The sequence below is a fragment of the Pempheris klunzingeri genome, chromosome 10 (assembly GCF_042242105.1).
Source record: "Pempheris klunzingeri isolate RE-2024b chromosome 10, fPemKlu1.hap1, whole genome shotgun sequence".
NCBI classification, from domain to species: domain Eukaryota; kingdom Metazoa; phylum Chordata; class Actinopteri; order Acropomatiformes; family Pempheridae; genus Pempheris; species Pempheris klunzingeri.
The window spans coordinates 13,880,002-13,903,173 of record NC_092021.1 but is presented as its reverse complement, the minus strand read 5'-3'; the positions used below and the strand labels follow the sequence as shown (position 1 = coordinate 13,903,173).

General features: G+C 43.8%; 1 protein-coding gene across 3 annotated transcripts; it reads right to left on the bottom strand.

Annotated features, from left to right (window-relative positions):
* Positions 1-3,002: 3,002 nt before the first annotated feature.
* kansl1l (KAT8 regulatory NSL complex subunit 1-like) lies at positions 3,003-21,836 on the bottom strand. Of its 3 annotated transcripts, none has more exons than XM_070838225.1 (15): positions 20,740-21,836; positions 16,668-16,809; positions 16,238-16,390; positions 14,972-15,075; positions 14,085-14,256; positions 12,065-12,233; positions 11,055-11,186; positions 6,730-6,873; positions 6,269-6,360; positions 5,894-6,006; positions 5,620-5,692; positions 5,414-5,529; positions 5,134-5,254; positions 3,890-4,138; positions 3,003-3,349 (listed from the first exon to the last, which is right to left on the bottom strand). In XM_070838225.1, the coding sequence occupies exons 1-14, from the start codon at positions 21,789-21,791 to the stop codon at positions 3,899-3,901; spliced, it is 2,823 nt and encodes a 940-aa protein (XP_070694326.1). In that variant the 5' UTR covers positions 21,792-21,836; the 3' UTR covers positions 3,003-3,349; positions 3,890-3,898. The 3 variants fall into 3 exon arrangements, with proteins under 3 accessions (XP_070694326.1, XP_070694328.1, XP_070694327.1); XM_070838227.1 differs by having other exon boundaries at positions 5,638-5,692; XM_070838226.1 differs by having other exon boundaries at positions 16,668-16,806.
* Positions 21,837-23,172: the final 1,336 nt, after the last annotated feature.

Sequence of the window (23,172 nt, the reverse complement as noted above, 5' to 3'; positions counted from 1 at the left end):
GTCCTTTCTCCATCCTCACAGAGAGGGGCACCTCATCATTTCAGCCTCAGTGCCTGCTGAAATGCTCATTCACTGTCCGGCGACAAGACTCCCGCCGATCGCAGCTATCACAAGCTTTTGTCGAGTCACCGCCATTCACAGACATTCGTTTGCACCATCACGCTGTTATAGAAATAAAGGAGTCAGTTTTGTTACCTGTTCGGCGCAGTGTCTTTCAGTGCAACTCCCGGTCTGTCGGACACGGAGGCTCCGCAGCCTGCATGTACCGTAATGACTCTACTAGTCACGCCCTTACATCGCTGCTGTGCTCCAATACTTACGGTATCGTTCTGAGGCTGGTTTTTATGATTAGAGGCAGAATTTACTTTAAAAAAAAATCTCTACACACATTGTCTTACATGAAGGCATAACGTTGAGAAAATAAACTGCAACGGTAAATTTCCCTCGGGATAAATTGTTGTTGCTATGCTAGCTTGTTGCTCACCTCAGCAGCAGAGCTAGCTAATGTTATCTGTAGCCTTATCCAACTTTCTGCAATATCACTGAAACTAAACGATGAAAATGTGCAGGCTGGTCCTGTTCAGCTTTTTGCTGGTCTTTAAAACCAAACCACGCTGTTTTACTAGATACCACATGCTTTATAGTTGTTTATTTTTTGACCCGGAAACACAGCTGAACCTCACTGGGTCAGTTAGCTTGGTGGCGTTAACGTTAGCATACCAATATTAGCTCCACTAGCTAGCCTCTACCTTCAGGAAAACATTACTTTTGTTTTAAAAATATATATAAAACTTAAATTTATTTACACATTTTACAAATATTATACTGCCATTGTGGTTGCATGCTAAATTCCCTGACAGTCGTAGAGCCACTGTTACAGGTGTAATAAATAACAATTTTGTGGTTTGTGCTTGCTGGTGCAACCTATCGTCATGCTGCACATACTATCACCCATCCATCCTTCTTTACCTCTCATCCGTCAGGGTCGCGGGGGAGCTGGAGCCAATCCCAGCTGACTTCGGGCGAGAGGCGGGGTCACGCTGGACTGGTCACCAGCCAATCACATTCGAAGCTTAGACCTTCTTGCTGTGAGGCCACAGTGCTAACCACCATTACTATCATCACAAAACCTAAAAAGAAATAAAAATGACCAAATTATCTTACTTAGCCTCTGTAGTAGCCAGTGTATACAAACCTTTCAGTTTTTATCTGCTGGAATATATTTTGTCAGCTCAGAGAGGATCATGGGATCCTGTTCATGCTGCTCAAACTTTAGCAGCCAGTCTTTCCTTCTCAGTGGATCGACTTCCTCACAAAGCTATAGTCACTACAGTGTCTAAGTACCAGACTATGCTTTACACAGACAACACTGCAGTTTGAGCTGATATCATTTGTCTGATCACCACCTATATTTACACTGCAAACACCCACTATCCTAAAGTACAATTAAAATTAACTTGTTATATTATAGTTAAATTGTTGCATGACATCACATTGTAGCCAATGTGTTCTTGGACATGTCAGAGCACCCTCTGGAGTGCAACTGCTGTAGTTACAAACATTTAGAAATACCATAGAATATAATAAAGTACTGCTCTTCACAGTTGTGTCCATACTATATACGGTATATATTTCATGGGCTAATTTGAAGGAAATCTAATTTACCACCAGATTATTCAATCCCAGTTACATCAAAAGTTGCTTAAGGGATTCTGTTTTAATGTAAACTGAAGCTGGCTTCGAAGGAGCAATATGGCCCCCATGTGGCCACCACAGGCTGTTTCTTTTTGCCTTTGAGCTATCAGGATAATACAGATGTGGCAGGGCAGAGTTAAGGTGGATTTTCTGCACGATAAGTGAGGCTCCTGGCTCTTCTTCACTTGTCATGGAGAGATGAGAAAAGAGGGAGTGACTTTGATGGTTCACATTTATTTTTTATCAGAGTCCACCAGAAGGAGAAGGGCGAAGTCCATCCAATATTATGGCTTATTGGCAGTTTTGCAATACTGGACATTTTATTCTGTTAATATGCTGTTTTTTAAGAACCCAAGGAATGCAATCAATATCAGCAGGGAGGGGATTTTGTTTAAGAAAGAGTTAAAATAAAGATTTGCCTCAGCAGACATTTCAAGCCATGGAAATGGAAAACTCGATTAACAGCCAAATCCTGTTCACCCTTACCAACCTGGAATCAGTTAATTATCATCTGTAAATTAACTTCATGTGATTGAGTTTCTAATTCTGGACACCCAGTTTCTCATCCCCAGTATAAAGCAACTGACACACATACATGTAGATGAGAAGGGTGACCTTGACCACCATCTGTCCATTAGGCCTCCTGGTGGCTGTGAAGGATATTATAAGAGGAGGTTATGCACACAGGATCAAAGTACGAGCTGTTTCACTGGGAGCATGGCCCTATAAAGCGGTGACCTCCATAAATGTTAATCATCCAAATCACTGAAATGACCTCACATTAGTTTTGTCCTTCTAGCATTTGTATCAGTGACTTCCTACTTAAGTGCACTTGGCTGAAGTATTAGCATGCTGACATGCTTCTGACTGACGCTGCGTGTAATGTGCCCATTTCTAGAATTGGTGCAAACAGAAATGGTACACAACCATTATTATATATTTTTGTGTACTGTGATCCTGTGTGGGGAAGGCACAGAGCTACAGAGAGATACACAGAAGGTTCTTGCTGACCAACGATCCCGTGCAGGGGCCTAAGACAACAGTAGGAGCTGGATAATGATGTGATCCCTCACTGGCTTCCTCCACCAGAGAATATTAGTACAATTGTCAAGGTTACGCTCAGAGTGCTGCCTCAGTATCGCCCATGTGCTCTGTGTTTGTTACCATTTCAATCTGACATCAGAAAATGCACCAGCTGGCAAATCATGACATCCACCACTATGGTTAGTGACATTAATGTTTACTCATCACTTTTCTTTCTTCATAAAAAATATATACCAAAATGATGAAAACATAAAGTCAGAAAGCACATGTAAGTCAAATAAAAGTATATATATTTATACTAAAGTGTTCCTATACAGACTTTTTAAGACAATAGTGAAAATAAATAGCATGTGATAACTACAAACAGTATCAAAACCTGAGACTAGAGTGGGATTGTGCTGGTACAGATTTCTTTACAGTACAAAACCTGAAAGTGTGGCAGAAGCTACAGTAATGAACTATGGTGACACGTTAAAATACTCACAAAATGAACACGTTTGCTTCAAAGTATAAAGCAAATAACCTCAAATCACTGTACAACTGGAATGTATTAAGTATCCCAATTAGGTTCCCAGGGTGCGCTTTTTCCTCGTGGTCCCACACGTGACATCTGGACAAGAAATGATATCATTATTACATTAATTTAATTGACAAATACAACTGTTTAAGTTACTGTCACAAACACTTTAACAGGCTGACTCTTAATGTTGTACTGAGAATGAAATCAGATGACTGACTTAAGCTCCTAAATTACTCTTTTTTTAATGACTGAATGATGCCTTTGTTAATAAGTGCTGCATCAATCAAGCAACAAATGTATGCTGTGAAAAATGAAACCAAAAGTCTATTAACAAATTAATAAATCATTTGTGCAATGAATTGGACAAATTAATGACGACCTAATGACTAAACTAACTTATGAACTGAAGGAGGACATGATTAAATGGTTGTTTAAGTGCCTTATTAATCAATGCCTTACAATGGATTTAGTTATAAAAGAAAAAATACACTATTTCCTGAAAACTAAATTTAAGAATTTGTAAGGAACAAATGAAGTATGATATAACACACTATCTTGTGCCACAGCACTGGTAAGCACTACATATGAACATACTATCAAACAGGGAGTTCACTCTATTCTCCAACTCACATGCAGGGACTAAGGCACCGCTCTCAGCTGCCATTGACCACCAGACGGCAGCGTAGCACCAGAGGACCGAGCGGGAGCGAGACGGGAGTTGGAGTTCTTTGAGGAGGAGGAGGAGGAGGAGGAGGAGGAGGAGGAGGCAGAGCTACACTCTGACCACCCTGATGGGGCTTCTTCTGGGTCATCACAGAACAGAGCTTTTTCTTCTTCCTCCCCCAAAGGAAACACTCGTAGCTCCCAGGGTGTCTGAGGCTGTGGCGGGACAGAGAGTGCATTATGAAATTATGATGTAAATCTCTGCACACATGTGTAAATTAAATATACTTGACAAGGAGGCATGTTTTAGGGTATGTAATACATGTTTCACTATTTATGGACACAAGGATGAGAATGTAACACATTTATGAAAAAAAATCAATTCCTCAACATTTTGTGAGTGTCGTACAGAATGTGCATTACATTAAATTGTGAGATAATGTCCAAAACCCTGATAGTTGCTCTTCTCAAATCAGTCCCTTCATTGAATTTAGACTTTAGAAGGTTGTATCATACAGTAGATGTGCATGGCCCTGATGACTGTTGTGCTTTAATCAGGGCTGGTATGGGTGCTGAAGTGTTTAAGATGTGCAAAATAGTGAAGTAGGGGATATTTGTGGTGTGGAGATGGTTGATTAGAACTCATTCTTTCTCCAATCAAAGCGAAGTGGTAGAGAGCACTGCAATCAGAGCTTCATCAACTGCAGCAGAGCGGAGATAAGTATTTGTGTAGGCTGTCAAGGATCCATCTAGGCTGTACAACTCACATGATATGACTGGGAATGAGTACTGATTAGTCTGCAATTCATTTTAGCCACTCTACACTCTCCCTCCTTCTTCTGAAGTACAATCTTTGACTGGAATGTTATAGAAAATATCCTTTCAGCCACATTTAGGGCCTGAAGAGAAAAATAAATATCTGTGGGCAACATACACAGCACCTCTCAGTCTCCTGTGCATAGTGACTGTGAGGAAAAGGAAAAGCACATTTCCTCTTTAGTCAACTTGTATTACCTCTCTGGTCCTTTTTATCATTTTGGTGTCATAAATGTAAGACTGGTTTTGATGGCATTATAACGTAACAGCCATTAGAAAAACCCTGTGAATGACCCGGCATGAGTTTCCTCCTATATCACCTGGATCATCATACTCTGCTATTCAAAGCTTGTTTAGGGGGTTTGGGGTTTCAGCTGTGGTCCTTTCGATCTTACCAGCCACTCCTCTGAGCTTTGCTGTTCATCAGTATCCAACTGAGCACAACTCAGCTCCGCAGAGCTCTCCTCTCCTGATGTACACGCGCCGCCCCCACTGCCTGACAACCTGCTGCCAGATCTGGAGTGAAACAACAAGCAAACCCCATTAAACTTCACATGGAGGGTACCAAACATTCCACGTTTATATTCACTATATTCACACACACACAGATGAACAAACATATAAGCAAGCAAAGCAAGTTTGGATGTATGATTGCTTGTGTGTATGTGTTTCCACCTTTTGGGACGCCTGCAGCATTTTCTCTTTCCCCAAGATGGCCAGCGCAATTTCTCTCGCTGCTCTAAGGCCAAGTGTCTCTGAGCTAAGACTTCAGTAGTGAGATCCTCCTCCATCTGAAACACACACACAACAGAAGAATTAAGATGATATTTTCTTCACAAAATCACAATAAAGAGTTCATGTCCACAGGAATGAGACTCTACCTGCCCGTCCTCACTGACCTCCTCCATCTCTACCTCCCTGTTGATCGGAGCTGAGGTGTCAACGGCCCGCCAACTAGACAGAGACAGACTTATTGAGGGGACAGACAATGATGGTGGACTTTTTCAAGGAGAGGCATGACTAAGACACTATGATACATTTTTTAGGGACAATAAAAACCCACAGCAAATTTTATGGGCTGTTGTGAATGTATGGTCATGAATGAGGCCCCAGGACCTTAAGAATTCCACGCAACCAGGCAATTGTGTTCCACACCTGGGTGTCAGGATCTCTTTGTACTGCAGCTTTTCCACTTTAGTCAGTGACATGGGGATGACAATGTTGTTGATGTTGTACACACTCTCTCCCTGGCGTTTGCGAACAAAGCCCTAAAAGGAAACATGGCCAAGTTGATGTCAGAACAGCCTGACAGTTCACACTGAGTGTTCACACATTCAGAGTCATTCTACATCATGAGGTTGCCATGATGAAGGTTTTTCACACACCAAAGGTCTGATGAGAGGTTTAAGGGCAAGGCTAAAATTAGAGTTAGATTGTGTTAGGTTTGAGGTGCGGGTTACGGTTTGGGCATAACTGGGCATCAGTGAGGCTTCTCACAAGCATATGAGTTAAAAAATGCACGAGTGTTACCTGTGAAGCCTGCTTGGATGAAACCTGTGTGTAGCTCTCCTCCAGCACCTCATCTGAACTGTCCTCTGGGTCACAGAGCTGGTACAGGACATCTTTGAGTACACACACACACACACACACACACACACACACACACACACACACACACACACACACACACACACACACACACACTAGTGCTTAGCTGTAACAGACACTGCATCTCATAAGCAAGACCTTTGATTTGAAACAGATGACTAAAAGCAGAAGCTAAATAAAGTCTCACGGCATGTGCTATTTTTATATAACCATTATGACAACATGATAACAACAAGTTGTTGTTGATAACAACAAAGTGTTCCACCTGTAATTACTTCTGGGGGGCTGATTTACCCAATCACCAGTTTTATTATTAATGACTCCAATATAATTTCAAGATGGCTGTGTTTACCAATCCTGAAGACACACGTGCATACACACACCTTCTTTCAGCCTGTGAATGTGTCTTTTCCTTTCCCTCTGACTGGCTTTCCTGTGCTGAGTTGAAGCAGAGCCTGCCATCCCGATTGGTGACAGACCCATAACTCTGCTTTTATGATGCCTTGCATGCTGCTTGTATTTGTGACCTATAGTGACACACACACACACACACACACACACACACAAACTGAGTTAATACACCACAGGAATTTCCTTTCATTCCAATCTACCTTTCAGTTCCTCAAGGATTTTCCGCTTTGGTTAAAGTGTACAAAAGATAATCCTTAACTGTTAGTCCTATTATTTTGTCAGGAGACTGCCTCTCAGCTTTCTGCACCTTGCTCACATTACACCAACTGTTTTTTACAGTGATCATAGAGCAGAAAACATGGCAATAAAAAAATTTTTTTGATGGTCTTTTTTATGGTCTTTCACCTTTTAAAATGTTCTCACTGAAACAGTACCTACCAGTGCTACAAAAGTAACAGATGCACCCAGAAATGTGCACACACTTATCTCAGCCATAGTTACAGTGTTGTTATGGTCAGTGATGACTGGAAATTGCTGCCATTTTCATACAGAACTCCAACAGGATTCATTAGGAGAAAATAAGGAGAGAGAACAGTAACTAAGGACTGAGAGATTTAGTGGACTGGGGCCTGGGATCCACCTTTTCTAACAATTATACTGAACACCATTTGTTATGTAGTCCCGGCGCTCTCTATTCTGTACAAACAGCTACCATAGTTAACTATTAATTCAGTTACCATGACATGCATGCTCTCTATTCTTACACTACACAAACATCATAAGTAATTTTTCTCCATGCCATTTGCCCATATTTCCATCTCCTGCTTGCTTTGACTCTTTGCATAGTCTCGTCCTATTTTAGCTCCGATCAGCTATGATAACAAGTGGCAGGCTATTAAAGTGATGTTTACTTGATTGACTGCCTTCTTCTGTCTTCATCTGCTACTGACAAAAGGGGAATAAGATCATTCAAGCTGACGGGAAAACGACAGAGTGGTGGGTGAGTGACGTCTTCATCAATTTCCAGTCTGCCTCCTTTGGATCTCCCCCTTTATTATCACTTGTCTCTTTTTTTTTTACCTCACCTTTATATTCAACACAAAAAATAAAAAAGGAATTGTCTGTCTAAAACAGTGTCCAGTCAGGGAACATTCTACAATTAACCTTCATCAAGCTACATTGTGGACAATAATGTGAGCGAGGGCCACTTAAAGCCAGTGCAGAGGTAAATAATCGTTCGTTAGCTTCAGGCTAATATACACAGACACATACTGACACTGCTGAAATGTCAAATGATTTCGTTTCCTCCTACTGCTCAGTTGTAAGCCTCATAGAGACCCAGTGGGGTATCCCACATGCTAGGAACCACTGGTACACTTGGAGATAACAAGCACACACAGCGGTCGACTATGAAGCAGCCATTTTATTCACAGTGATATTGTTTCTTTTTACCTAATACAAATACATGATGAATTGCCAGTTCATAATTATTTAGAAACAATGTAAACAATCATTTAAATGTATGAAATGTTTGTGTTTTGAAAATGTACAAATAACATTAAATGTTTTATAAATTATATGAAAACATCCATCCATCCATCCATCCATCTTCAACCGCTTAGCCGGAGTCGGGTCGCGGGGGCAGCAGTTTCAGCAGAGATGCCCAGACTTCCCCGGCCCCAGTCACCTCCTCCAGCTCATCCGGTGGGACCCCGAGGCGTTCCCAGGCCAGCCGAGAGACGTAGTCCCTCCAGCGTGTCCTGGGTCTTCCCCGGGGCCTCCTTCCGGTGGGACATGCCCGGAAAACCTCCCCAGGGAGGCTTCCAGGAGGCATCCGAAACAGATGCCCGAGCCACCTCAGCTGGCTCCTCTCGATGTGGAGGAGCAGCGGCTCTACTCTGAGCTCCTCCCGGATGGCTGAGCTCCTCACCCTATCTCTAAGGGTGCGCCCAGCCACCCTGCAGAGGAAACTCATTTTGGCCGCTTGTATCCGTGATCTCGTTCTTTCGGTCATGAACTTTGGGTCATGACCGAAAGAACGAGATCATCATAGGTGAGGGTGGGAACGTAGATCGACTGGTAAATCGAGAGCTTTGCCTTTTGGCTCAGCTCCCTCTTCACCACAACGGACCGATACAATGACCGCATCACTGCAGACGCTGCACCGATCCGCCTGTCGATCTCACGCTCCATCTTTCCCCCACTCGTGAACAAGACCCCAAGATACTTGAACTCCTCCACTTGAGGCAAGGACTCTCCACCGACCCGGAGAGGGCACACCACCTTTTTCCAGTCGAGAACCATGGCCTCGGACTTAGAGGTGCTGATTCTCATCCCAGCGACTTCACACTCGGCTGCAAACCGCCCCAGTGCACACTGGAGGTCTCGGCTCGATGAAGCCAACATGACAACATCATCCGCAAAAAGCAGAGATGCTATCATGAGGTCCCCAAACCGGACCCCCTCCGGCCCCTGGCTGCACCTAGAAATTCTGTCCATAAAAATAATGAACAGAACCGGTGACAATGGGCAGCCCTGCCGGAGTCCAACATGCACCGGGAACAGGTTTGACTTACTATCGACAATACGAACCAGACTCCTACTCCGGTCATACGGGGACCGGACAGCCCTTAACAAAGGGCCCCGGACCCCATACTCCCGAAGCACCCCCCACAAGATGCCACGAGGGACACGGTCGAATGCCTTCTCCAAGTCCACAAAGCACATGTGGACTGGTTGGGCGAACTCCCATGAACCCTCGAGCACCCGATGGAGAGTGTGGAGCTGGTCCAGTGTTCCGCGACCGGGACGGAACCCGCATTGTTCCTCCTGAATCCGAGGTTCGACTATCGGCCGTATCCTCCTCTCCAGTACCCTGGAATAAACTTTCCCGGGGAGGCTGAGGAGTGTGATCCCCCTATAGTTGGAACACACCCTCCGGTCCCCCTTCTTAAAAAGAGGGACCACCACCCCGGTCTGCCATTCCAGAGGCACTGTCCCTGACTGCCAGGCGATGTTACAGAGACGTGTCAACCAAGACAGTCCCTGCACATCCAGAGACTTGAGGTATTCAGGGCGGATCTCATCCACCCCCGGTGCCCTGCCACCGAGGAGTTTTCTGACCACCTCGGTGACTTCGGCTTGGGTGATGGACGAGTCCACTTCTGAGTCCCCAGCCTCTGCCTCCTCAACGGAAGACCTGGCAGTGGGATTGAGGAGATCCTTGAAGTATTCCTTCCACCGCCGGACAACATCCCCAGTCGAGGTCAACAGCTCCTCACCCGCAGTGTAAACAGTGTTGGTGGAGTACTGCTTCCCCCTCCTGAGGCGCCGGACGGTTTGCCAGAATTTCCTCAAGGCTGACCGGTAGTCCTCCTCCATGGCCTCCCCGAACTCCTCCCAGGCCCGAGTTTTTGCCTCCGCTACCGCCCGAGCTGCAGCACGCTTGGCCTGCCAGTACCCGTCAGCTGCCTCAGGAGTTCTAGGCCTCCTTCTTCTCCAAAACACACGGACGGAGGTCAGATGACACGACAACAAAGTCGATCATCGACCTCCGGCCTAGGACGTCCTGGTGCCACGTGCACCGATGGACGCCCTTGTGTTCGAACATGGTGATCGTTATGGACAATCTGTGACTAGCACAGAAGTCCAGTCACAGATTGTATGATATGAAAACAATAACTTTTAATTGTAAAATAAACAACCAATGAATTATTCTCATGACTCTGCGCTAAGCCTCATTCAAAGCTTATTGGTGGACCAAAGCTCTACCAATAATGTAGCTTCAGTAATTTCAATAAAAGGCACCACTGACCACTGTTTGTTGTTTTTTGCTGCAGTAAAATAGCGTTGACTTTACATTAAATTACCTCTGACTTCAAAAACAGACTTTGGTGTAGCTTCACCAAAGCAAAGAGAAGTGGATCAAAAGCCAGTGAGGCTCCTATCTGTTAGATGAATAACAACAAAAATACAGGGGCAGTCTTTTGAATAGCACCTCTGCCTTCCTGTCATCTTCCTCATCAGTTGCTTATGACGTCAATGTGGCGGGGTTACAGTCATGCTTTGGCCCTGCTCACAAGTAGCACTTAAATATATTGGCTCAGTAAGGTGCTACATGCCGCAGCAAATGCGCTATAGTAATCTGTGGCAATGAAAAACCAGCAAGCACAGTACCTTTTGCAGTGTTTTGAGACTCAGCTCTACAAAATTAAATACATATAGTGCAGAAAATAGTAGACCATATAAATCAGCATAGAATAGAACAGAACAGGGTTTGTTATCCACAGGATCTTACTGCTGTGCAGTGGTGTGGAGCTGCGTCTGTCGTAGTGTGCTGGACTGGATGGCTGGACATTAATGACCAAAGGCCTTTGGGACCATTCCTCTCTGGCCAGCGTCCTCTTTATGTGGTGGGACTGAGGAGGGTCTGGAAGAAGATGACAACGCATGACAAGTATGTGGTAAAAAACAATAATACTTTCAGCAATGTAATTTTTTATGATCAATTACTCAGTATTTTAATAAATGCAAGCAAGGACCACACATATCTGCAGTGTATGATGCTTGTTAAAGGGCCAACATCCATTGTTTTCTAGAACAATACATGAGATTATGCCACTGGTCTGTTTCCTAATAGCCAGTTTCACAAACAGAACAGGTTTCAGGGAACCACCTTTTCTATCAATAATAGAGATCATCAATTGTGATGCAGCTCCAGTGCTCTCTATTCTCACACCACACAAACATCATAAGTCATTTTTCTCCATGTCATTTGCCCATATTTCCATCTCCTGCTTGCTTTGACTGTTTTCGTATTCTCGTCCTATTTTAGCTCAGATCAGCCAGGATAAGAGGTTTGCCACCACATGCCAGGCAATTAATTTAGGTGACATTCACTTGACAGAGTGCCTTCCTCTTCTGCTACTGACAAAAGGAGAACAAGGTCATTCAAGCTGACAGGAAATCGACAGAGTGGTGGGTGAGTGATGTCTTCATTAATGTACAATCTGCCTCCTTTGTGTCTCCTCCCTTGCTCTCTCCCTACTTCTACTACATTACCTCTTCACTTCAGACCCAGTGGGGTATCTGGCATGCCAGGAACCACTCAATGGTCCGTGATGCATTCAACACTTGTATGAGTATACGCCACTGTTCTATAACCCAGTTGATGAGGTGAATCTACACTGAAAAGCAGCAGTTCTATCACATTTGCATACTCAAGTTTACTCGTCTTCCTACATAATTCAGATTGCATTGCCATTTTACATTTGCCAAGTTATGCAGGTGTGCTGACGTTTCTCCTACCAAATGACAGAGACAACACAGGGTGAGGCGTGGACATGGAGGCCCTGCTGGAGCTGCACTCAGGACCAGAGCACAGGACGACAGGATCACAAGAGGAACAAGAGGAACAACAGGAACACGAAGATGTTGAAAGAGAGGAGGGGAGCGTAGATGTGGACTGCCCCGAGTCCTGAAGCACAAAACAGAGAGAACAGAAAAGAAAATTATTCATCACACAATACTACATGGACGACAGAGTTTCTTTACCTACAGCATTAACTTGGATTTCTCTTTGTGTTTTGTTAGAGTGACTCATACAGGTTTATGGAAGCTGCTCTCTGCGCAAGAACAGTAATTAAAGTAATTACATTGTTAAATGCCTTTCTTTGTCATCCCGAACAGAGGGCTGCATTGGGAGTGGGGACCCACAGGGTTTCACAGAACATAACACAAATCTTACAAGAGCAGGCTGTCAAAAGTTGTAAAAATGTGTTCTTTTATGTGTGAGTCACTGATCAGACTGTCTTGAAATAACCGCTGGTTTATTAAGAATGAACACCATATGAACATTAAGTCTTCTTCTATGACTGTCAACGAGACAGACAGAACCTGAACATGACCACTGGCGGTGCCATAGATACACATACAAAGTAGAGTGACATGAAATCAAATCAAAGTGTTCAATGCAGAGGAAGAGAGCTTAACTTGTTATTACTGACAGGCATGCATTAGAGGACTGCAATGGAATTGGATCCCACGTCTCGCAAAACCCAACGCAAATCTTGCGGGAGCGGGCGGACTGGAACACTCACTTTGCAGGTGTGGGCGTTAAATCCAGAGGGAACAGGATTTGTATAAAAAAAAAAAAACAGTCCCGGCTCTAATCTGGAAATATATCACAATGGTGGTGTCTTCGTGCTGCTTCTCATAATTATAGCTCCAATTGCTCTGGGCTCTATGCAGGAACAGAAGTGTTCAGCAACATGTTGAAAATCTACATACTGGCATTAGGTCTCCAACGGTATGTTGACATTCCAAAATGTCGGATTCATACATGAGAGATGACATTTTTATTTGCTTAATATGTTTCTATATGAGGAGAACAGGATCTCATTTAGAGATAAGGAAATTAGGTCCACACCTAATGTTTCTATTATCGTTGGCACCGTTGATTTTTTTCCCCAACTGTGTAGCATTGATGAAGTCCTCTCTGTCAATCTCAGTCACAACAAAATTGAGTTAAGACAGAGGGTGACATTAAAGTATTTTCTATGCGATACTGTATATAAATGTATAATGCTAGTGTATGAATTCCACTATGCAAGGTCCTCTGGCTAAATAAGAGCTAGAGCTTTGAAATGATCGCATTCACTTGTTTATTTGAGGCAAATCCAAGAGGTATTACTGTTTAATTAAAAGCAGGTGTCTGGCTTCAAACATTAATTCCCGTTTAATTTGAGCAACTATTTTTATGATATGGCATTCCACCATTGAAGTCTGAATTAGAGCAACTGCTTTGAAGCTGCATTTGACATGCATATGTGAATAATCTCAATGAAATTAATTAATGAATATGACTCCACGTGCATCTCAACCTTGATTATAAAACCTAAATGGGTCTATAATTGGGATGTGTAAGTGGTGCATTGTAATCAAGTAAATTTGGGCAGCAACACAGTAATTAGGCATAGCACTGGTGTAATCTTAATGACACTGTCATGTCCTCTGAATAGAGAGAGGAAAAATGCACGGCTGTATTTTCAGCAGTCGTCCATTATCTACACCCGTCTACACTGCACAGGGACATGGACAGCACTACTGAACAGACACTAATGTCTCCCAGTGGGGAAACTGATTTGTTTAATCCAACAATATAACTACGATAATAATAAGCTTTAAGAATACAGTGAGAACTGATGAGCAAATAAGTGAAAATACTAACTGGACACACTGCAAATAAAACATAGCATGAGAGAGAATGTGCATGTGTGTTTTTATAGTTGTGTTTGTAAATAGTTCAGATGGACTGCTTGTTGCCTACCTGTGAAGTGCTGGGCTTGTATGCGTTGAAAGTGAACAGTTTGGGCTTGTGGTAGGTGACCAGGGGTCGGGTCCGGGCACACACACACGACTCATCAGCTTTGAACAGCCTCTTAGTCCCCAGTCTCCTTCTCTTAGAGCTCCCGGGCACAAAAACAGCGTCTCCTTTCAGACTATGGCAGAGACGGGTCATGGAAATGTCAGGGACATGATTCATGTTAAGATCACAAGTACTAAAAAAAAAACATGTTTTTCCAAGGTGTTGTTATTGATCTGCAAACTTGTTGATGAATAACAACCAGAGAAAAACAATACCTACTTTTAGCCCCTTGTTATATGCATAAACAAGCAGAAAGTCTTTTTTTTGTCACGTGGCTTTTATCTGCACAGCCAGACAGTGAGAGTTGAAAAGGCCGCAGGAAAGAGAGACATGAAGGGGCGTTTTAAGTAAGGCCAGATGGTGGAGACCAACCAGACTGTTTCACTGGGTTACATTACAAAGAGGGAGCACACTTTGAACCTTGATAACTTATCCTACAGCGCACACCTAAACGGGACAATGGGCAAACCTCTATCGGTACAAACTTCTCTGTTTTGTACTCCATATAAGATGTATTTCTTCTAATTAACTTGCACAATCGGTCATCCACTGAATCCTGAACTACTACTGAACCCACACACACACACACACACACACACACACACACACACACACACACACAGGCCTGTGAAAACTACTAGCTCATAGAGCACTTGTGCTTGTGAAATCATTTCTTTGCAACTCATGAAAAGCCCAGAATATCTTATTGTAGCTGTGACAAATTGTTACAGTGCCATAGTTATTACATCTGTGTGTGTGTGTGTGTGTGTGTGTGTGTGTATGTGTACCTTGTGGAGGCTCTCTTTCCTTTCCACTTCTGTGGTTGCTTTGATAGCGGTGAAAAGCTGAGAGGAGGCATCAGACTGTTGACAATCTGGCTGAGCTGAGCACTCTGCAATGAAGACATGGTCCATACAGTACACTGCATTTCACAGGGGACCATTTAAACTCCATCCAAGGAAAGATGGACTCACCAACACAAGTGATAAAATAAAATGTTTTTTTTCCTGGGTACCTTTCTACTGTTCATGCCACCAAAATGCAATTTAACCTGATGCATTTTTAACCTGGGGTGATATTTCTTTACTTTTGTTGTTCTGATGTTCTTATGATTATTTTAATGATTATTTGTAACATGTTACAAAAGTTTCAATAATAACGCATTACCCTCAACAGGCGTTACTCGTGATACATTAATTTTAGCTTTAACAAATTATAGAACGCATTGCTAGTGTGGATTTTCAGGTAATACTATTATATTTACTGTGGCAGTTTGACTTAAAAGAAAAAAACACTTTGTGACTTTATGGCGTAAAAAATATAAAACAGAAGACAGGCCTATATTAAGCTTGTAGAGTGGATCTCTGTGGTGTTGTAGCAGCTGCTTAGCAAAAGGTAATGTAGCCTGCCTGGAGCTTACCAGCCGCTTTTGACTGCATTCCCAAACAACTCGGCGGGCTCCTTAAACTAAAAAATTACTCAAACCAATTAACTGATTATCAGAATAGCTGTCGATTAATAGTTGCCACCTCACTGATTAATTACTGAAGCTCTAGTACACAGCAAGTAAACAACTAACATACTTATAAATTAGAGCAGATGCAAACACACATGTTAAGTACAACTGAATGGCAACAAGACAATCTGTACTGTGTTAGACTAACAGATGAATCTCAGCATCATCTCACCTTCTACAACTGGAGGAATGAATAAGGTTTTTTTACTTTGAGTTGATTAAATACCTGAAAGCTTCATAAAGCAGCAGGAAATCTTGCATTCCATCTGCAGCCACTAATTTAGCATAATAACACACTGTCAAACAGCATGCATACCTTAATTAATCAGTTTAATCTTCTCAACTTGGCACTGGGATATAACACAACAGATTCGCATCCTCCTGTGCTTTTCTCCACATCTGACTGATAAGCCATTAGATTTAAAGGATGCTCTCCTCACATAGTGTATTGAGCTGTAGATTACTATTCCACTTGATTCTAGACTGTTCACACATGCGGTATCATTGGTGTGTGTGTGTATTAGTTGCTTCCTCCTACCTGTCTCTCTATGTTGTGCAGAAGGCGCGTGGGGCTGCAGGGTTCCGTGTCAGCATCCGAGGCTGTGCAGGATAACCCCGCCATTTCTCTCAGCAGAGTCTGCTGAATCTGTCTGTCTGTCAGCGGCTGGGCGTCTGCAAGCATCACACCGCCCTGAGATATACACACGGATAACATGAGTTAACCTTTTAACACTCACTCCCTCTTTGGAGCCTGAATTATAATTAATTCGACATCATTATGTATGAGTATTATCATACTTATATTTTAAAGTTTTTATCTGTATATTTTGCCATACATTGTACCTCAAAAATGCAGCTAATACAAATATTACAACAGGGCAATCACTGAAAGCACTACACTGAAACAGTGGGCTGCCAGTTGGTATATTTTGTCAGCTGCCCTTTATGGAGGTGGTTACAGGACTTACCTTGGTGGAACGCATGTGCTTGTGGAGCTCCATCAGTTGTTGTATCCTCCCCTCTAGCTCGCCCAGACGCAGCTGCAACCAGCTCCATCTGCTTCCCAGCTCCGCTCTCTCTTCCAGCCACTGCCTCTCACAGCTGCTCCTGCTGGCAAGGTGGCAGATGCCAGACGAGGACAGTTAGTCCCATGTAGTAGTATTACAGTATTTTATTCAAGGCTTTAGACCCTGATATAACTTCAGAAAAAAGATCATTCTACGTGCTTTGGAATTTGGTCATGAAAGTGGTGAAAATATCAAGATATTGAACGCAGTCATAAAATCCCGTAGGCCATTAAAAATTAAAAAATGCTGGAAGAGCATGAAGAGGTTAACAGTTATCACTGGCAGGAAAGTGAGTGGCACCAAAGAGAAATGTAACATAAAAAGCAAGAGGGACAGAGATTGAGAGACACAATGGGAGTACTGGCAGACAAAACCATTTGTCAGTTCACACATTTTGTACTGTAGGACCGTCATCATGCGACCTATTTTACACAGCCTGTTCGTGTAGATTGTTTAGCATCCCAATGCTACGCTAAAGCACAAAAGCTTATCTAGGCCACAGAATAAAACACTGTTGATTTGTATGGTGTGTATTTGTGGTATGTTTCCATGGTGCTAGCCTGGTCAGTTAGCATTTATCTTCTGTGCGTGTGTGTGTGGGGGGGGGCTGGCTGGCCTCAGCAGGGCAATAGTTGCTATGGTAGTGCTCTTGGACCTTGGCTAGGACAAGGAGGGACTCCTCCACTTCAAACACTCTGATGCAGGACAGAGAAAGGTTAGGCCAGTCAGCAAGCAGCCACACACACAGTATTCGACAACGTCCTTTGGTATTATGATGGCAGTTATTCTAATATTACCCTGTGAAACACCCAAAATATTGTTTGCTAGCCTGATCACAATTACAACCAGTTTGTGGTCAATATGGAGGAGGATTTTGCAAATAAAAACAAGACCTAAGGTTGGTTAATGACTGCTTCAGAACCAAGTTTCACTCACCCCTAAGCTAATATCTGTTTATTAAGGAGTACACGCTCTGTCTCCACCAGAGACAATGACCAGACCTGGCAGCCCTGCACCTCTTTCCGACTGTATAATGAGAAAATTCCTAGCATATTTGCCAAGCAGTAGGCGTGTCAGAGAGAGCACACAGGAGGGGAATGGTTACTTTATACCTGTTGGTGTGCAAGTTCACACATTACATATTTACATTTGAACATTACATTTTAAACAAGATGTTAACATTTCAGAGTTAAATGTGGCCTCTAGCAACCCACTGGCTACCCTCCACAATGAGTCTGGGTTTTCCAAGACAAACTCTGGTTGAATAAAAGGCCAGCCTCAGCAAGTAGTCTTTGGTTTATGAAGTCTCCTCTTTGAATATTGTATCTTGGCTCTCGCAGAAGCATTAGGGATTTTGGGTGTGTACTGCTCTTGAACTTTCCAACACGTAGCCTGTCACATATACTCCCATCCAGTATCTTTAAAATCACAAAACTGAAAATGAGCCCCAGCTGGAGGTGTGAAGGTCTGTTGCCAATACAGAAAATGAGCAATGTTGTGGACACATGGATTCAAATTTAAGTCGAACCATGTCACTGCTTTACAAGCTCACAATGTAAAAGCCTACTGTTTTCTCTCTAAAGAAGGGCAGCGAATTGTTCCTTCTCCAGCAAGGAGATATCCTCTTCAAGGAGGAACCTGCCATAAAAACTCCCCGGGGGAGCTTTACTGATAAAACACAGAGCATTGTTCAACACACTCATACAAAAGGCAAGCTGACACTTCCAAGATGACTGAAGCTGGCCAAATAAAGACACACACACACACACACACACTACACACGCATAAAACACCCTTTCTCGTTCTTATTGTCAGAGCTAATAAACATGCCCCAGTTTCGTAAATGGCTTGTCTTTATTGCGCTGATTCAGGAACCACTGGGAACAAACAGAAGAACTACATCTAACCGAACAAACAAATGGAACTGCACTTAAACCAGACATGCTTTGATTCTAAAAAGAAGTCTAAGTGGACAAAAGCCAGGACTTAAGGACGTTACCCCTCCCGTCCCAACACTGACGCCTCACTGACGTCCACACATTGCTGAGTAGGGAGTGTATCAACCCGTTAATATGAGTTTGGCAACAGAATTAAACTGTTCATACAGTTAAAAGAGCAGCAATACAACAGCTCTGGCTCAGCGTAAATCTCTCTCAGATGAATCTATTTTTTCGAATGATGATTTTGTGCAATTTTTGTGTATTTTAAGAGAATTATCAGTTTAATTGTGAAACAAATTTAAGTGGGAAAACCAGTTTAATTCTTAACCAAATATGCAGTAAACCCATCTGAGTGAGACAATGTTGCTCTCAAACCAACTTTGACACATTGCTTTTATCTTTCCTGAAATATTTTTGAGACACTGAATTTCCAGTCCTAAGCAAGGTAACTGCTGCTTTTCAGGATGTCCTGGTGGGCCAATGGCCAAGGGGAGATTGTCCAGGTTTCCTTTCACACTCTACCATCAGCAAGGAAAATAACCTCTCTTTCACTTGTTCCCTGCCCAAATCCAGAGTTAGTATTCAGGTCGACATAGCAATGGTGCAATCATGGACTAAAAAAAAAAAAAACACAACAAGGTTTATAGTAGATACATTTTTTCAGAAAAGGTGTGAGTTAAAAGCCAGATGAGGGTTTTCATTATAATGTAGATCTAGATAATTAAGTGCTTAACATGACCAACTGACCTGAAATTGAAATGTTGGAATTTGATCCGCTGGCACCAAATATGGCGTATGCTGCAAACAACATACCATCATGGCAGATTTTTTATTTTCACAGAAATCATTTTGGTTTTTGCAGTTGCTTATCAAGGGTTTCACAAATCTCAATTTTAACCCAACTGCCCCCTTCCCCTTACTGTTGCATTTCCTATTAAATCTGCCAATGTTAACCAGAACTATTCAAAGATGTGTGCTTGTTACCACACAATCATACGAGATTTACTTTATTCCTCCCCTGGAGCAAGACACCTCCCTTTGAGCAAGAACACAAATACAGCATCAGCCCATTCAAATCATACACACAGACACGCTGTTTAAAAGTATTTTTCACTAGAAAGAGGAGATGGCACAGAATGGCTGGCATGTTGCAGCCTCGCTGGCTGTGTTTATTTCCTAGCCTGAGGGTAATGAGAGCTGGCTAGTCTACTGAATGTGTTATGACTGCAACATGGAAAGAAAATGTGTGTGTGCGCATGGATAAAAAATGTCATCACACTCTCCACAGCTGGGGGGACAAAACTTGTACTTATGACAACCACAGTGTAAACTTTGTTGAGGGCCAAGTAAAATATGCGCCTAACACAGCAAGACACAGTGGACCTCATACAGTGAAAAAAATGCCTTTCCAAAACTTATACTCTCATCCCGAAATAAGCCTTGTATTTCTTGTGTCACCCTTGATATTTGGGTATGCGTGCATAATTCAACGCCCCAACTAGTTCTCACTATGTTTTGCAGTGTCTTCACAGTCCTGAGTCTAACTCTGTGTACTCCCCACTCGTCTGAATTAATACGAGGCCAAAGGCTCCAGCGTGAAACACAGCTGGGTTCTGGTATCCAGGTCCCAGAAAAGCACAACAACTCTTTTGGTGGTGAGACTTCAGTGAAGTTTGTGAAATTGTTTCTTATTGTTTTCTTTAACACAAGCTGGTCACTTCATATTTGACACTGGAAAAATACATGGCTCATTTCTAAAGTCTCTCCTTTGTGGCTTGTTTATCTAGCTGCAATTGCCAGCTGTGGCAGCCATATGCACACTATCTGAGAATCAAAAACACACACACTTCAAAGTAAGAGGCAGAGCTGAAATTCAAAGGGGCCCACAAGGCAGGGAGCAAGGGAGTTTCCTCTATGGTCTGTGTGTGAGAAATGCATTTTTGAACAATAAATAAATCCCACTTAGCAAGTGACGTATTTTCACAGAGCACATGAAGCTACATGGAAACTCTTTCCACAAGCTGGATACTCACGCGGGTAAAGTCTTTCTTTTGCAGTGAATCGTACCCTCCTCTTGCTCCTCGTCCGAGCAGCTGCTGGCCGTGGCATCAGAGTCCAAACCCTCCTGCAGGCCTCTCAGCACCGCCTGGCTGGAGTGACTGAACTCTCTGAGCTCTGTCAGGGAGGACGATGCTGTGGACGAGTCTAGCCAAGAAAAATGGGGTGTACAGCCCGCCTGTGGAGGTAGAGCACTGGGATTTATGGAGTCAAGAGACACATCTCCAAGTTGACAGTGCCTTTTGAGCCCCTCCAGCTGATGGTTGCAGTGCCGCAAAGCGTGCTCCCCGAGCAGGGCTTGCAATCTCCTCTGCAGCCTCTGAGCTCGGCTGTGCAGCGCTGCCTGCCTGGAGAGCTGCTCCTTCACAGCCTCCTCCAGTACAGATCTGGATACCAGCTGGTCACAGTTCAACCTGCCACTGCACGGCTGCACTGAAGATAAAGGAGGACTGCCCATTCCAGCCACTTTGTCCTGTGTCAGTGTAGGTGGGGGTGCAAAGAAGGAAGTGCAACCCTGATTCTTTATCTCCCCATCGGAATATGAAGGAGGGCCGCTGGTATAGGCAAAAGAGGACTGATGCACATCACCACCATCTGGCCCACATTCAGGTGCAGCCCTGTGTCCATGCAGCAGGCAACCCTCTTGGCTATTGTGCTCAGGGAGTGGGAGTAAAAACATGTCTGGTACACCTGGGAAGACGCAGGCCACCTGATGAGAATCTCCCAGGCCTTTGTTGAAGGACAGGAGGCTGAGGAGCGAGGCAGGGCTGGGGAGGAACACCGTCTCACGCTGGCTGGCAGACGACTGCACACATGGGGAAAGCATCGGGTTGGCAGGGACGTCCAGGGGAAACGAGGAAAGGTTCAGCCACATCTTCTGGAGGTCATCATCCGTCAATCTCATCTGCGACTCCAGCTTAGCACTGTGCATGGCGCTCCCGTCAGAGTCCACTCTGAGAGGCACAGGAGGTGAAGAAAGGTGAATCCCACGGCCATCTTTCAGGATCTTGGTCAGGGCTGGGGCCATAGCCCTCTCTGAACCACTGATGCTCCTGGTGGCCAAGGCAGCAGGCTTCAGGGGCTGCACCTTAAATCACCTGACAGTAAGAAAACCACATGTTACCGGATTATTTCCCTCACTGATGGCAAGTAAGTCCTAAAAATAAAACTGTAATAGAGTCCAGGAATATTGAAACTGACTGTAAAACGAAAATGGACGCAACCTACACTTATTTTGGACCGATTTGCAAAATAGACACAAACAAAATAAACTGTACATGTTAACTAGGTTACATTTTTAGGTTGAACGAGTCTATCTGAAGCTTCTTTAGAGAGTTAAAACTAGCTGTCCTCTCTAACCCTTTATCGGGCACATATTTTGGAGAGAATTTGACATTTTTTTTGCTGCTACACAGCTTATTCAGGTTAACCCTCTACTGTTAAAACCTATCGCTAACTAACAGAGAGACCAACTAACTAGTAGCGCGTCTTGCTAACCATCGAGTTAAAAGCAGCTATGAGGGAAATGAACTGGAGTGATGTGAAGGTACCGAAACAAGAACCAACGTTAATTAACCAGGTAGCATTCAGGTAACAAGGAGGTTTACTCACTGCTGGGTGGGTTAGTTAGGATTTAACTAGGACGGGACATTAGCGGTGACTAAAAACTGAGTAAAATGCAGCAGCTAACTAGCTAAACAGCGTCCAGTAACGGTCGTTAACGTCAACGCTCCACAAAGTGGATTTACGTTATAAAATCAACAGTAACAGTAACTCACCGGACCGGGAGGTCAACCGCTGACTTAACATCGTTTACTGGAGTAAGATTTAAAGACGAATTTGACATTAAAGCTTCTTTTTCTCCTTCCTGGTCCTTTCAGACAGTAAAATCCAACTGGAGGTCCCGCCGCGGCTGTTATTCTGGCCGTAGAACCGACAAACCTCCTCCGCTTCAGCCTGCTGGTCCGTCTGCGGCTGCTGCTCTCATCAACTGACATCAACTGGGAGGAGGAAGAGAGGAAGAGGAGGAGGAGACCGTTCAGTCAGAGGAGGAGGAGGAAGAGGAGGAGGAGGAGGAGACCATTCAGTCAGAGGAGGAGGAGGAAGAGGAGGAGGAGGAGACCGTTCAGTCAGAGGAGGAGGAGGAAGAGGAGGAGGAGGAGACCGTTCAGTCAGAGGAGGAGGAGGAAGAGGAGGAGGAGGAGGAGACCGTTCAGAGGAGGAGGAGGAAGAGGAGGAGGAGGAGGAGACCGTTCAGAGGAGGAGAAGGACGAGGAGGAGGAGGAGACCGTTCAGAGGAGGAGGACGAAGAAGAGGAGGAGGAAGAGGAGACCGTCCAGAAGAGGAGGAGATCCGTGTGAGCCACGATGCCTTCATGACCTTCGCAGAAGCTCAGACTTTTGATTACG